Genomic DNA, 16708 nt, shown 5'->3' with positions numbered 1-16708 from the left:
GAGATCAGGATGCAAAGGAAGATGCTTTCCCCACCACACGGCTACTGTACAGACAGGCTGCCTCTCTGTAGGGGTTTATCATGGGTGCTGTGCTAATGTCATTCGAACTCTTCCAAGGCAGCTTCCTGAGAGGGGGTGTGAATGAGGTCAAGTGAGACCTCACACAGCTGAACATATTTTTACTCCATCATTATGCTTTTTTAAAAAATAATTAAGTCATGTATGGAATTCTAAGCAATTCCTTCTGTGTTACTTTTGAGAAATCCAAAGTCATTTTGGTTCCTGTGTGTGACCTGGTCTCTTTTCCTCTCTTAACAGTTTGGAAGATCTTCTCTTGCTCCCAGTTTTCTGAGCTTTCACAATGACGTACACTTTCATGTGGGTTTACCTCAACCAGTCCTGGGTAGTCAGTGGGCTCTCACAAGCTGTCAATGGTAACAACTTTGGGAAATTTACTTTATTTCATTGATTTCCTTTCCTTTATTTTCTCTGTTCTGTCTTTATGGAAGTTTTATGGTTTGGATGTCAGATCATTTGGATTTTCTTTAATTTTATTTTTCTCTCTTCTATTACACCTCTGTGGGGTTTTGCCTTACTTTCTGAGTTTATCATCTTTTGAAACTTTAATTGACATTTTCAAATATGTTGAATTTTTCCAGAGGCTCTTACTTTGTTTGCTGAGCTTTTATTTTCTTAAAACACATAACATCCGGCTCCTGTTTTGAGGTTATAATATCTTCTCCTATTTCTCTAAAGATATTAATAACATGTTAATGAAGCACTCTCCCTGTATAGTTTCTTCCAAGTCACTTTTATCTGTTTCTGTGGTTTGGTCTCTGTGAAGGCAGACTTCCTATGTCCAGTTGACTAAGCTCTAGTGCCCAGTTACTGGTCAAACTCTAGTCTAGATGTTGCTTTGAAGGTATCTGTGGATGTGACTAATACTTACAATGAGTTGGCTTTAAGTAGAACAGACTGGGCTTCCCAGGTGGCGCTAGTGGTAAAGAAACACCTGCCAATGCAGGAAACATAATGAGACATGGGTTTGATCCCTGGGTGGGGAAGATCCCCTGGAGGAGGGCATAGCAACCTACTCCAGTATTCTTGCCTGGACAATCCCATGGACAGAGGAGCCTGGTGGGCTGCAGTCTATAGGGTCGCAAAGAGTCAGACATGACCGAAGCAACTTAGCATGCATGCACAAAGCAGATTATCTTATATAATGTGGGTTCAGTTCAGTTCAGTTCAGTTGCTCAGTCGTGTCCGACTCTTTGCAACCCCATGCACTGCAACGTGCCAGGCCTCCCTGTCCATCACCAATTCCCGGCATTTACTCAAACTCATGTCCATTGAGTCAGTGATGCCATCCAACCATCTCATCCTCTGTCATCCCCTTTTCCTCCTGCCCTCAATCTTTCCCAGCATCAGGGTCTTTTCAAATGAGTCAGCTCTTCACATCAGGTGGCCAAAGTACTAGAGTTTCCGCTTCAACATCAGTCCTTCCAATGAACACCCAGGACTGATCTCCTTTATAATGGACTGGTTGGATCTCCTTGCAGTCCAAGGGACTCTCAAGAGTCTTCTCCAGCACCACAGTTCAAAAGCATCAATTCTTCAGTGCTCAGCTTTCTTTATAGCCCAACTTTCACATCCATACATGATTATTAGAAAAATAATGTGGGTGGATTTTACCTATTCAAAAGAAAGCCTTAAGAAGGAATTCTGCCTCAAGACTGCAACACAGAAATCTTGGCTGAATTTCCAGCTTTGAGGATTTCAAATCAAAGTCTGAAAAATCAACTCTTTATGAATTTCTAGCCTGCTGTCCTGCCCTATAAATTTCAGACTTGCCAGTCCCACAATCCTATGAGCAAATTTCTTAAAAATCAATCAGTCTCTCTTTCTCTGCTTGTTTCTCTCCCTCCATACCTATCTATAGTCTATCCATCAATCATCGATCTATCCGTTCATCTATCCTATAGTTTCTGTTTTTCTGGGGAACCTTAAGACAGTCCCTATCTTCCAAATGAGAGGATTTCATTCCTTCTCTGATAATTCTGGCTTGTCAGTTCATACTGAAGAATGGGGTGGAAGAAAACTAGAAATCTGATAGGAAGCTCTAAGAGCATCAGTGGGGCTTGTCAACTGTGATACTGTGTCAGTATCCTTGGGTCAATTTCCACAGTAATGACCTTTATCCCCTGTTTAGAGGGCAGGTGAAGACCTGGTTTCTAACACTTGGGGGATTGAGCAGTAGTAGAAGTGTGTGGGTCTCGGCATGCAATGAGCACATCATATTTACTATAGTCCACAAATAGCCATCCTCACTGTTATTAGAAGGGCTCTTGGGTTAATCTCTGCTTCCCCCAGTGGTCAGTGATTGATATTAGAATACTGTAGATTGATCTCTGCAGGTGTAAGATAATTAATAATCTGTAGATTGAAATAGTGTATGCTCTCTGTACACAGGGACTTGTGAGAAGGAACTCAGTTCCTTTTTAGACTAAAGGAAGGGGCGGGAGAACCAGGAATCCGCAGAGTGCAGCGATGATGAGGATGGGGAGGGCGATCAGGAGGGGAATCTAAGGCAAGGGGGTCAGCGCAGGTGAGAGTCCTCCTCTCCAGCGCCTATTTAACAAGCTTCTGGCTGTTTCTCAAAGTATAGCGAAGTAAGTGGGGGCCAGGGAGAGGCACGGAGGGAGTCTGAAAATCAGGGGCATTCGACTCACTATCATGGAAACTGGATTCCAAGGAGGGACACGGGTTTGATTTCTTTGATTTGGCGTCTCTGACCTTGAGCAATCAGAATTTACAGTGAGGCCCGCCCTCCAGGGCACCGTTGTACTCCCACACATTTCCTCCTGCTTTTCTTCATCTAGCGCTACCTGATGCGGCCGCCAGTCTGACTGGTTAACCTCCTCACTTCCACTGCGTGTCTAAGCCATTAGCAGTGGTGTGCTGAAGCTGGCTCATCTAAGGTTGGGAGGACTGACTTTAAGTGTTCAGGAAGTTGGCAGACAGTTATTAAATCACAGGATGCCTGATGCCAGCCAGGCTGGGAAGAGTTACACCGCAGAAGTCAGCAAACACTCAGATCAGGGCTTTTGTGTTTAGAGACCTGGTTTACCAGCACAGCTGGGGACAGGGATACAAGGACAGAAAAAAACCAGCTACGAGCACAGAGATCACTACAAATCCTGCACAAGGAGAAGCCCTGTTCTATAGCTGAGAAAACGAGATGTCTCTTTTGAAGGTGAGGATGATGATGGGGGCAAACACTTGGTGACAGCTCTTATGGACCAAGGACAGTCGCTTTCGAACCGTGGTGCTGGAGAAGACTCTTGAGAACCCTTGGACAGTAAGGAGATCAAACCAGGTAATCCGAAAGGAAGTCAACCCTGAATGTCCATTGGAAGGACTGGTGCTGAAGCTGAAGCTCCAATACTTTGGCCACCTGATGCGAAAAGCCAACTCATTGGGAAAGATCCTGATGCTGGGAAGGATTGAAGGCAGGAGGAGAAGAGGGGGGCAGAGGATGAGACGGTTGGATGGCATCACCGACTCAATGGACGTGAGTCTGAGCAAACCCTAAGAGATATTGATGGACAGGGGAGCCTGGCATGCTGCATGCAGTCCGTGGGGTCGCAAAGAGTCAGACGTGACTGAGCGACTGAACAGCAACTAAGGACAGTTCTAAGCACTTTACTTGTAGTAACTCATTTAGGTCTCAAAACAAGCCTACGGTAAAGGGACTATAGTTATTATTCCAATTTTGTAGATGGGGTACAGAGAAGTAGATTATGTAGTCATGAAACTAGAGCAGACTTGAACCCCAGCAGTCTGGCTCCAGAGTCCTGAGTTGTTCAGTTTTCTCCTGAATTGCATGGAGAAGGAAATGGCAACCCACTCCAGGGTTCTTGTCTGGAGAATCCCAGGGACAGAGGAGCCTGGTGGACTGCCATCCATGGGGCTGCACAGAGTTGGACACGGCTGAAGCGACTTAGCAGCAGCAGGTGTAACAATCACACTTCATCGCACTCTCTATCTGGATTTCTCTGTTTATTAAAGAGAGAAGCAAACTCTCCAGGATCTGCTCTCCTGATCTCAAACCCATGGGACAAGAGAGGCAGAGCCCTTCGGAAGGCATCTTGCTTTTGTGTGTTCATCACTCAGTCACGCCGGACTCTTTCTGACCCTGTGGACTATAGCCCACCAGGCTCCTCTGTCCATGAGATTTTCCCAGCAAGAATACTGGAGTGGGTAGTCAGTCCCTTCTCCAGGGGATCTGATTGACCCAGGGTGGAACCTGTGTCTCCTGCCTTGCAGGCAGATTCTTTACCATCTGAGCCACCAGGGAAGATTTCAGAACTTTAAATTTGGAGAGATTTTTACATTAACATGCTGAAAGGGAAAAGCAATTGGATTTTAAAAAGTAGTCGGTTTTTTTTTTTAATGAAAGAAAAGTTATATTTGCTATTAAGACTTTGTGAAAGTGGCTTGTTAATATAATTAACTCATTCTAACAAAGTATTATTTATGATCTCATTACCGTGGCCTGAGCCCTATTATTATTAATATTAATTTTTATAATATCAGCGAGTCTGCCATAATGATATTAAGTGATGTAATGTTTTAGTGGCTTAAAATCACTTTGTCATTCTATGAAGGATCGCAATAATTCCATGAAAGGAAATAAGAGGCTCCATTAACACCTTAACTCCCTGGGAGTGTTGGAGAGATGAGTAGCTTGTTCAAGTATGTACAGCTAGTAAGTGATGAATTTGAACTTGAATCCAGACTTTCAGATTCTCAGATATTTCTGTAAGACTGTATTGGCATTGGGACTTGTCAGTAAGCTAGAACTCGCCACTTACGAGGCTCCCCACAGCTCTCCAGGGAGCCAACCAGATGCAGGGAGATGGACAGCACCAGGCACCCTTCAGGGGGCCAGATAATCATAACAAAGACAACAGCATGTTAAAGCTTCTGCTTTTCCAAAGCATTACCATATATTGATATAAAATACAAACAGAGGGAAGATAATTCAAAAGGTGGCCAGGAATTATTTGATCACAAATAATACTTTAAAACTTTTATATACATAAAAGAAAACATTCAGAGGATTATCTCAAAGTTTTATTCAAAAGAGAGGATTCTTTTTCTTGGGTTGGAAAATACCAAATAAGGAAACTGTTAGCAAGAACGACAGCTTCTTACATGCTAGGAAAAATGCTAAGAGCTTCCCATGCATTATCTCACTTAATACTTGATAAGAACCCTACGCTGAAAGTACTATTATTTTTAAAAATGGGAAGTGTATCTTACATAGGATCATTTGCCCAAAGTTACATAGTCAACAAGTGGGAGATGCCACTTTATACCACTTTCCAGATTTAAAAAAGATAATTGAGTCTGTTTCTGTTTTGTAAGTAAATTCATTTGTATCATTTCTTTTTTAGATTCCACATATAAAAGAATGAGCTTCTGGCTGTAAGCGGGAAGGATGGGAGGAAGAGATAGGTAGGGAGTTTAGGAGGGGCATGTACTCTGCTGTATTTAAAACAGATAAACAACAAGGGGCTTCCCAGGTGGTGCTAGTGGTAAAGAACCCACCTCCCAGTGCAGGAGACCTAAGAGATGTGGGTCCGATCCCTGGATCAGGAGGATCTCCTGGAGAAGGAAATAGCAACCCACTCGGTATTCTTGCCTGGGAAATCCCATGGACAGAGGAGCCTGGCAGGTGACGGTCCATGGGGTCGCAAAGGGTTGGACACGAATGAGCAACTAAATAACAACAAGAACCAACAAAGACCTACTACTGTATAGCACATGGAACTCTGCTCAATGTTACGTAGCAGCCTGAACAGTAGGGGAGTCTGGGGGAGAATGGACACACGTATATGTATGCCTGAGTCCCTCTGCTGTTCACCTGAAACTATTGCATTGTTTGTTAATTGGCTTCACGTCAATACAAAATAAAAAGTTAAAAAAAAAATTAGGTAATTGTCCTGCTAGCACTGAGACACACATGTAAAAAAAAAAAAAAAAAAAAACAGTTATCACCTCGCAAATCCTTATGAAATAAGAAGTGTATTTTAAAGCCTTGCCTCAAAGCTATGCTCTTGCTTGCAATACTAGTTACAGCTGATGCAGATGATTTTGAAATCTGCACCCAGAAAAACTTAAAATGCCCTCTCCTTTCCTTGCTCAAAGAAGAGCATGGCAAAACCTATTTCATGCAATACATAGAAATGGTTTGAGCAATTATAGAGTGAATATGGACTGTGTAGGCAAATAATCAAGATCATTTCCATCTTACTTGTTTGACTTAGTAGTTGTTTTCCGACCTGATTCATCCAAGTGATGACTTCCACCTTCTGCCCCACTCGGTTGGTGGAGGTGAACATTATCCTGATTTGGTTTTGCTTCCTTGATAAGGAAACATCTGCCTTCTGCACAAAGAGGGGAATAATGGCAAATGTGCACCTAGCACTTGGGACCTGAAGTCATAATCGACCACTGTGCTTGCTCAGTTATGGACTGCATTTAGACCCTCCAGGAACTTTATGATTCGGGGAGAGAGCTGTGATGTGGTGGGTATGCATCTAAGTTCTGGCTGTTTCCCATCAGCTGAGCTGCCTGACCTCTAGGAACCTCCGTTTTTATCTGATAATTAAGCCTCACTCAATCCCACTCATAGAGGATAATGAGGTTTCTGGATTCATCAACCACAATGCAGCCCACAAACATTAGGTGCTTTTTTGTTGTAATTACTGTAATTAGAATGGATTCAGAAATCAGCTTCGTTTCTCTTGCTCATAATCAAACAATGGAAAGCCATGAGTTTTTTTTCTTTTTTAACTCTGACTTGTAGGCAGTATCTGGAGAAGGGAATGGCACCCACTCCAGTATTCTTGCCTGGAGAATCCCATGGACAGAGGAGCCTAGTGGGCTACAGTCCATGGGGTCACAGAGTCAGACACGACTGAAGTGACTTAACATGCATGTAGGCTATTTATTGGGAAATATTGAAACTTCTGTCCATGTGAGTCTCAGTGAGCTTAAGAAAACTGCTGACCACATTATTAAGTGGGATGCCACCCAAAAGTCTACATGTGGCTTACGGACTCTGTCACTGCTTCACCCCCTCAACTTGAAGTCACTCAGACGTTCTTCTTCCACCAAGCAGGGCCCATACAATACCTTCAGACCTCATGAGATGAAAACCTTTGAAAGGGAGTTCTCTAACTTTCCCAAGGAAAGCTGGCTCACAGTTCCCACACTGTACATTGGGCTGAGCCTCTAACACTCTCCTCGAGGGTCCAGAACACTTACTGTGTTAACAACATTAAGCACACTGTAATATTTCACAGAAGCAGAAGATATTAAGAAGAGGTGGCAGGAATACACAGAAGAACTGTACAAAAAAGATCTTCACGACCAAGATAGTCATGATAACGTGATCACTGACCTAGAGCCAGACATCTTGGAATGTGAAGTCAAGTGGGCCTTAGAAAGCATCACTACTAACAAAGCTAGTGGAGGTGATGGAATTCCAGTTGAGCTATTTCAAGTCTTGAAAGATGATGCTGTGAAAGTGCTGCACTCAATATGCCAGCAGATTTGGAAAACTCAGCGCTGGCCACAGGACTGGAAGAGGTCAGTCTTCATTCCAATCCCAAAGAAAGGCAATGCCAAAGAATGCTCAAACTACCGCACAATTGCACTCATCTCACATGCTAGTAAAGTCATGCTCAAAATTCTCCAAGCCAGGCTTCAGCAGTATGTAAACTGTGAACTCCCAGATGTTCAAGCAGGTTTTAGAAAAGGCAGAGGCACCAGAGATCAAATTGCCAACATCCGCTGGATCATGGAGAAAGCAAGAGAGTTCCAGAAAAACATCTATTTCTGCTTCATTGACTATGCCAAAGCCTTTGACTGTGTGGATCACAATAAACTGTGGAACATTCTGAAAGAGATGGGAATCCCAGACCACCTGACCTGCCTCTTGAGAAACCTGTATGCAGGTCAGGAAGCAACAGTTAGAACTGGACATGAAACAACAGACTGGTTCCAAATAGGAAAAGGTGTACGTCAAGGCTGTATATTGTCACCTTGTTTATTTAACTTATATGCAGAGTACATCATGAGGAACGCTGGGCTGGAAGAAGCACAAGCTGGAATCAAGATTGCTGGGAGAAATATCAATAACCTCAGATACGCAGATGACACTACCCTTATGGCAGAAAGTGAAGAGGAACTCAAAAGCCTCTTGATGAAAGTGAAAGAGGAGAGTGAAAAAGTTGGCTTGAAGCTCAACATTCAGAAAACAAAGATCATGGCATCTGGTCCCATCACTTCATGGGAAATTGATGGAAAAACAGTGGAAACAGTGTCAGACTTTATTTTTTGGGCTCCAAAATTACTGCAGATGCTGATTGCAGCCATGAAATTAAAAGACGCTTGCTCCTTGGAAGGAAAGTTATGACCAATCTTGATAGTATATTAAAAAGCAGAGACATTACTTTGCCAACCAAGGTCCGTCTAGTCAAGGCAATGGTTTTTCCCGTGGTCATGTATGGATGTGAGAGTTGGTCTGTGAAGAAAGCTGATCACCGAAGAATCGATGCTTTTGAACTGTGGTGTTGGAGAAGACTCTTGAGAGTCCCTTATACTGCAAGGAGATCCAACCAGTCCATTCTAAAGGAGATCAATCCTGGATGTTCATTGGAGAGGGACTGATGCTAAAACTGAAACTGCAATGCTTTGGCCACCTCATGCGACGAGTTGACTCACTGGAAAAGACTCTGATGCTGGGAAAGGTTGGGGGCGGGAGGAGAAGGGGACGACGGAGAATGAGATGGCTGGATGGCATCACCGACTCTGTGGACATGAGTTTGAGTGTACTCCGGGAGTTGGTGATGGACAGGGAGGCCTGGTGTGCTGTAATTCATGGGGTCGCGGAGAGTCGGACACGACTGAGCGACTGAACTGAACTGAATATTTCACTTTCTAGCATGTTCTTTTGTGTCTGCACAAAATTTGACTGCTTTAGGGTTTTGGGTTTTTCTATTAGGATCAATAAAATATTATTAATACTATTACCATGAGGTTTTTCTAAAGTAATCCCCAGAAAGTTAATTCAGTATTTAGAAGAAAGACACCCAGAAAAAAAAAAAAGAAAAACTTTTCCCCTCATAAGCTTCAAGTCTTAGTCAAATTTATCCACAGTATATTATCTGGGAGCCTGGCTTTTTTGTCCCCCAGTGCTAAATGGGTCAGTGGACTGACCACATACAGGAAACCTGTCCAATTCCTTTAAGCCAGCCATGAAGGGAGGGAGGCCACATAAGTGGATCTGCTGATCACAGAGACATCAACAGGACCCTAGAACTTAACACAGAGCCTCGCACAAGTCAGGCAATTGATTAGAGCTTGACAGACTGAATTAATCTAGACACTTACAAGTTAGGGGCCCAAAACATCACCCAAAGTAGCACAGGTCACCCTGTAACTGAAGATCCTTCTGTGCCCAGCTATTTACAACATCTGGGAACTTGCTGCCTCATGCACGTTGCTTACAGGGGGAAGGTACACACTATTACTTCTACCTTTGAAAGGGAGCTCAGGGTGACCGCAAACTTCTGAGGAACAAAGTTCAATCTTTACACTAAAGCAATTATTACAAAATGCAGGCTGTGTACCTGACATTCAATTTCTGAATGTCCTTTGTCTCCTGGAATTCACTGATTCACATTCTGGCAAATACAGAATTTATTGGGATTCTCAAATGTCAGTCGTTCTCAAGTTCAGAACTGCATAGACTTTGGAGGCTTATTATAAACAGAGATGCCTGAATTCTACTCTTGCAGATTCTGAGATTCTGATTTGTAGGTTTGGGTCTTTTTCTTTCTCCAAACTTTTAACTAATAATTTTTCTTTTTTTGGTGGTAAGTTCAGGAATTTGCAAAATACAACTCAATGACCTAGCAGAAGGTTCCTCTGATGTGGACAGAGAATGACTGGGGCAAGTCAACAGATTTTCCTTTCTCCTTAACAAGCAAGAGAGTCTTCTAGAACAAGGGCTCATTTTAATCAGGTTCTCAGGTGGTGCAGAGGCACCTTGGAGTTTGAGAAATACTATATGCAGCACACAAAAACAGAATAGAACTTATTTTTGGGGAGTGTTTCAGGGCAGTTCGGAGACAGAGAGATAAAGCAGCATATCACCGTGGGATCTTGTTAGAAACACAGATTCTGACTTGTTCTCAGATGCTGCATTTTTGACATTTCCAGCGATGCTGCCTCTACTGTTGCTTGGAACCCATTTTGAGTAACAAAGGTTAAGAGCATAGGCTGGGGGCAGGGGGCAGGAGTTCCACAAACCTGCATCAAGTCCTGACTTCCCGACCTTACTAGGTGTGTGACAGCAGGCTGGTTACTTCTTTATCAGAAAAATGAGAGTTGAGGGGAGCAAAGAATAGCACTGATCCATGTACAGGTGTGAGAGCTGGACCATAAAGAAGGCTGAGTGCCAAAGAATTGATCATTTCAAACTGTGGTGCTGGAGAAGACTTTTGAGAGTCCCCTGGACAGTAAGGAGATCAAACCAGTCCATCCTAAAGGAAATCAACCCTGGATATTCATTGGAAGGACTGATGCTGAAGCTAGAATACTTTGGCCACTTGATGCAAAGAGCTGACTCACTGGGAAAGACCCTAATGATGGGAAAGATTGAGGGCAGGAGGAGAAGGGGACGGCAGAGGATGAGATGGTTGGATGGCATCACCTACTCAATGGGCATGAGTTTGAGCAAACTCTGGGAGATAGTGAAGGACAGGGAAGCCTGACATGCTGCAGTCTATGGGGTCACAAAGAGTCAGACACACTTAGCGACTGAACAACAAGAGTATTCGGGTGAGAACTGTATCTCAGCACAGAAGCACTTACAAGGTGCTTACCACAGCGTCAAGGACACAGTAACAAACTGACACGCTAACAAATGGGACTCTATCACTGAAAGTTATCAACTTCTCATTTTAAGATTAAGCTGTAATAGCCTAGGGGGGTGGACAAAGGTGGGAGGTGGGAGAGAGATCCGAGAATGAGGGGACACATGTACACCTGTGGTTAATTCATGCTGATGTATGACAGAAATCAAACCAATATTGGAAAGCAATCATCAATCAGTTAAAAATAGATAAACATTGTTTAAAAAAAGAGTTAAGTTTTCAGTCTCATGAGAGCCACCTGAATGAGTGTTTCTGGCCTGGCAGTCTCGGTTGCCACACTGCTCTGCCAAATTGTAGTTTAGCTGAAACTGTGCTTTCTGGTCGCGGGCTTCAGCCGAGCAGGATGAGACTCCAAGGACTGAGACCTGCATATTCAGACCGTGGGTGCTCCCTGGGCTGCTGCCGACCCACTGGGTCTGGAAGCACAGGGGTCACAGTGGGACTAGGCTAGTTCTTTTCCATGGTGTTTGCTATTTCCAGCTCATGTTTATGAAATACATATAATTTTAAGGCTTCACCACGAGAGAGCCTTCCCTCTGTGGTTGATTTCCAGAGTCATAATTACTGTCTTATTACAAGTCAGTGTTCTGGGCTCTGACTCCCCTGGGTTCTCGTGGCTGGCTCGTGGGACAGCCGGAGGTATAACACTGGTCAAATCTGCTGACCACGCCGTTCAGAGCTGGCAGACTCGGCAGCCTTGTTAAGGGTTTGAGTGTGTTTGGAAGTGGCTCGAGCAGAATCCTGCTTCTCAAAAAGAAATCTGCTTCATGCTCTGGGTTGCCCACTTTTAAAACTCTGAATGCTGTGAACAAAAGCTTGGTGCTAAGATTGTCATGACTTGAGAGTAGAGGATTACCAGGACAGCCAATGACTAATATCCTCCAGCATCCTCTAAGGTCCAAGAGAATGACTGTAGAAACATATGCGTTGTAGAAGTTTAGAGTGACACATAACTCAGGGTTGCAAGAACAGCGAGATGCTCAGATAACTGTGTTATCAGCATTCTACTGTGCAAGGAGTCATTAAAGCACCTTGCTCTACTTTCTCCAGCTCAAATTCCTTCTTTGACTGCTCCTTGCATTCTAGCCTTTGATCTGGGGAAGGAAGACTCTTTCCCTGTGATTAGATACCCTGGTAGCCAGAGGGAATTCTTCCAGGCATGAATATTCTTTCATTAATGACAGTCTCCTTGTTCTTTTTCTTCTTTTTCTTTCTTGTTCTTTTTAAATTGTCACTCACAACTGAGATGATTTCCTCTTATTTTAAATAACCTTATAATTAGCTAAATAGTTCACAGATATGAGTAAAAGGCCAAACTATTGGTTCTGCCTTTTCTTGCTCCTCCCCACACCTCCCTACTATATAGCACCAATTCAGGGCATGCATGCATGCATGCTAAGTCGCTTCAGTTGTGTTCGACTCTGTATGACCCTATGGACAGCAGCCCACCAGGCTTCTCTGTCCATGGGATTCTCTAGGCAAGAATAGTTGAGTGGGTCACCATTTCTTTCTCCTCAATTTAGGGCTGCTGCTGCTAAGTCACTTCAGTCGTGCCCAACTCTGTGCGACTCCACAGACGGCAGCCCACCAGGCTCCGCCATCCCTGGGAATCTCCAGGCAAGAACACTGGAGTGGGTTGCCATTTCCTTTTCCAATGCATGAAAGTGAAAAGGGAAAGTGAAGTCGCTCAGTCGTGTCTGACTCTTAGTGACCCCAAGGACTGCAGTCCATCAGGCTCCTCCATCCATGGGATTTTCCAGGCAAGAGTACTGGAGTGGGGTGCCATCGCCTTCTCCACAATTTAGGGCAGCAGTCCCCAGACTTTTTTGGCACGCAGGGATGGGTTTGGTGGAAGACAAGTTTTACATGGACGAGGGGTGGTTTGGGGATGATTCAAGCACATTACATTGATTGTGCACTTTATTTCTATTACTATTACATCAGCTTCAGCTCAGATGATCAGGCATTTGATCCTGGAGGTTGGGGGCCCCTCATTAAGGGAATTTGCAGATGGGATATTGAGACCCAGCAAAAAGTCCTCTCATGTGAACAGAGAGTGGGGCAAGAAAATGGATTCTCTCTCCTCTTTTCTAGAAGCCAAGACCCCAATCCCAATAGCCAGGCAGCAAATAGGTACCTCCTCAGAAGAGGGCTCTGCGGTCTCCATGGAAGCAAGTCCTCTTGGATTTCCTGGTGAGTTGCCAGGAGTCTGCTGGCCCAGGCTCAGCACTGCTGAGCACAGTACTGCCCTTTCTGGACCAGGCCCAGTGGGGCGGGTCCTGAGATAAGGACCACCGGGTTCTCTCAACTACCTCTCTCATCAGAGGTAGTAGGTTTGGGAGAAGGGAGATGGGGAAAGATACTTTGTTTTAGGAAAACATGAGCTCCCAGTAGAAAGGAAAGACTTGAGCTGATAAAAGAAAGACTTTATTCCCTTGGAAGAAAGAATACCTGACACAGAATCCCAATCCAAGTCCAAGTGTAGGGGGAAGCTGGGGAGCAAGGGACAATGAGGTGTCTGACAGCGGATGCAACCCACAGGCAAAGTTGGGTACTTGGGGAAGGGAAAGCACATTCTTTAGACCATGTGAAAAAATATCAATATATGGCAGGTCGGTCCTCAGTCCTGAACTTTGGTTAAGCCAAATGAGGTTTTACAAACAAAGGAAAACTGCTGTTTCTGATGAGGGTCATAGATATTTAATGAACATACCTGCACCGAAGACTTAGCTCAGGGATTTTTATGGTAATTAGAGAAGGATGAGCCCTGAAGAATTGTTGCTTTTGAACTGTGGTGTTGGAGAAGACTCTTGAGAGTCCCTTGGACTGAAAGGAGATCCAACCAGTCCATACTAAAGGAGATCAGTCCTGGGTGTTCATTGGAAGAACTGATGCTGAGGCTGAAACTCCAATACATGGGCACCTGATGTGAAGAGCTGACTCGTTTGCAAAGACCCTGATGCTGGGAAAGATTGAAGGTGGGAGGAGAAGGGGGTGACAGAGGATGAGATGGTTGGATGGCATCACTGACTCAATTGACATGAGTTTGAGCAAACTCTGGGAGATAGTGAAGGACAGGGAGGCCTGGCATGCTGCAGTCCATGGGCTGGCAAAGAGTCAGACATGACTTAGCAACTGAACAACAACAAAATTAAAATATACACTGAAGAAAAAACAAGCTCCCTTAGTCTTTTCCCTTAACACAATGATTATTATTATTTTCATGCTAACCCGTTGTGGAAGCCCATAGCTTGGCCAGTAAAACAACATCCTGCCACCGTTAAAAGTATGTTACAATTTGTGGCTGTGGACCCAGTATTTGACATGGAGTGGTGTTCTATTTCAACCCAATTTAATTATATGCTCCTTTTATATATCGTGGATAGCTCACACTAGCAGAATTGTTTTGGCTGGTGAAAAACTGGCCATGACTTGTCATAATAGGCTGGTTTATAGAACCACTGAAGTATAGTTACTGCCCATCATTCGCGAATTATGGCACCATAACAACCCTTTATTTACATATACTGCTGAGACAGTCAAAAAAGCAAATGGATTTCTTAAATCGAGACGGCAGAAATCTCCCCCCAGGGCACATGGCCCTCATTGTGGCAGTAACATATGCAAGCCTAAATAACTTTGGAGTCCGTGTTTCAGCAGCGCATCATTTCATGGGCAGTTCGCAACATTCTAATAATAAAATGGAGTCTAAATTTGGAGTTGGGCTTCACCAACAGTAGATGGTAATGTACACAGCGGAATCTCTATGTGATTTGTGAGGAAGGTTTACATTTTCTAATCACACTCCCACTGAGAGATTCTGCAGAGGGCCTGAAGTGGAATCAGATGGCAAAGCCTTCAGCCAGGAGAGCCCGACCTAGTTTACGTTAACTCAGATCCTGCATCTGAGTAAAGTCAGGGATTCTTTCATCTTCAGACTCCTAGACTGAAAGAGTCTTAGCTTTCCCCTCGTACAACAGAAACCCGCTATAAATCCACACCATCCCTGCCTCCCTTCCCCTTTTTTTCCCTGATCCATTCTGTCCTCTTCATGATCTCTGGGGAAAATTTTACTGGGGTAAAGCATCATTGTTTTCATTGACCGTCTTGATAGTTCATGGAAATTGCCTTCTTGTTCTTTTGGAGTTGCACTAGACTTATTTGTAATAAACACATTTTAAAAGCTTCCTCCAAAATATCTCGTCTACACTTCCATTTCTAGGGTGGCATATTCACCCTCAGGTACCCTTTCAGTTCAGTTCAGTTCAGTCGCTCAGTCGTGTCCGACTCTCTGCGACCCCATGAATCATAGCACGCCAGGCCTCCCTGTCCATCACCAACTCCTGGAGCTCACTCAAACTCATGTCCACAGAGTCAGTGATGCCATCCCTTCAGCTTCTAGTAAAGCCCCATGTCTGCCTGTGAAAGGGTAGTGCATGGTCATTACACCTCTGATTGTTACCAGTCTTTCTGCAGAGACATGCAAGTGGTCCAAAGGGGGCACATACTTCAAAGGGCATCCTGTTCCTCCGGGCTGCTGAGACCTGGGAAGGTGTGGAGAGGGCAGGGAGAGGGCGCTGGACAGCACCTTCCAGGGCACTGCAGCTGGCCCTCTGCAGCCTTGGGATTCTGCAAAGCCACTGGCTCCTGTAATTGCCAACTGCCATCAGGGGGTTAAACGAGGCTGAGCCAGCATGGAATCCACCTCTCTGGGAGAGCACTCGGGTTGGTGATGCTTGAGAGAGCGGTCCGGCAGGTCTGCCTCCCACCCCCCGTCACCCCCTATCCCTCCCGCCCCGCCCCATCCCCACTCCCTGGGCAGGGACCCAGGGCGCTCACCTCCGGAGGCCAGGCCGGCGCAACTGCCTCCGTGCTGGCAGGGCCCGTGCTCGCAAGCGTCGGGGTAGAGCACGCAGCCCAGCTTCAGCTCGGTCAGGCCCACCACCTCGGCGAAGCTGCTGCGCTTGTTCTGCAGCGGCAGCTCGTTGTTATTCAGCACCACCGAGTCCAGGCAGCCCTGGAAGCCGCTCAGCACCTGCGTGACCCGTGCATCAGTCAGGCTGCGGATGCTGTCCGCCTGCACCAGGGCACCGAAGTAGATGGCACTCTCGGTGCCCAGCGTCTGGAAGTAGAGGGGCGCCCGGCGGCGCTCCACGTAGCTGTCGTCCAGGGCCAGGCTGGTGAAGTTGCGGTTGAGCTCCAGGAAGACCGAGTGCCAGCTCCCGTCGTTAACTGCACGGCCCGAGATGCCCAGGATGCCGGGGCCGCTACCACAGTCCAGCTGAAACCACAGCCTGCCGTCCACGATCTGCGTGGGAACCAACATCGGGGCATTTTTCAATGTGCATCTGGCCATGCACTCCTGGGCACCCCGTTCCCAACCAGCCTAGGCTTTTAATCCATTCACAAATCTGCTATGGTTTGACTTTTAATAATCACGCTTTCTCATTATATGCCATGCAGATGCATACCTGAGATTTCACAAATTGCCTTGTAATTAGCAATAGGAGCGCAGGTTCAGAAATCCACACTAATATTTCAGAATGTTCCTATTGTGTTCATCTTCATCCTTTAAAAATTCACTGCAGTTTTCTGTTTAGGGGGGTCATTTATTCTGTGCGCCCTTCCAAACTATGACCAGTACAGAGTGATCTGTGAACTCATTAATATTCATTTACAAATATTCATTGAACATC

General features: G+C 45.0%; 1 protein-coding gene across 3 annotated transcripts in view; it reads right to left on the bottom strand.

Moving 5' to 3' along the window:
* Positions 1 to 16708, bottom strand: part of FAT3 (FAT atypical cadherin 3) — a 645126-nt gene that overhangs the window by 12412 nt on the left and 616006 nt on the right. For all 3 annotated transcript variants that reach the window (XM_088832053.1, XM_088832051.1, XM_088832052.1), the window contains one exon: positions 15852 to 16320. In XM_088832053.1, the coding sequence (XP_088688179.1) occupies positions 15852 to 16320 (469 nt within the window). The remainder of the gene's footprint in view (positions 1 to 15851; positions 16321 to 16708) is intronic.

This window comes from Moschus berezovskii, chromosome 25 (genome assembly GCF_049115385.1).
Source record: "Moschus berezovskii isolate FMDL1 chromosome 25, NW_MosBer_1.0, whole genome shotgun sequence".
NCBI classification, from domain to species: domain Eukaryota; kingdom Metazoa; phylum Chordata; class Mammalia; order Artiodactyla; family Moschidae; genus Moschus; species Moschus berezovskii.
The sequence above is the reverse complement of the archived record's forward strand: the minus strand, read 5'-3'. Positions and strand labels throughout refer to the sequence as shown.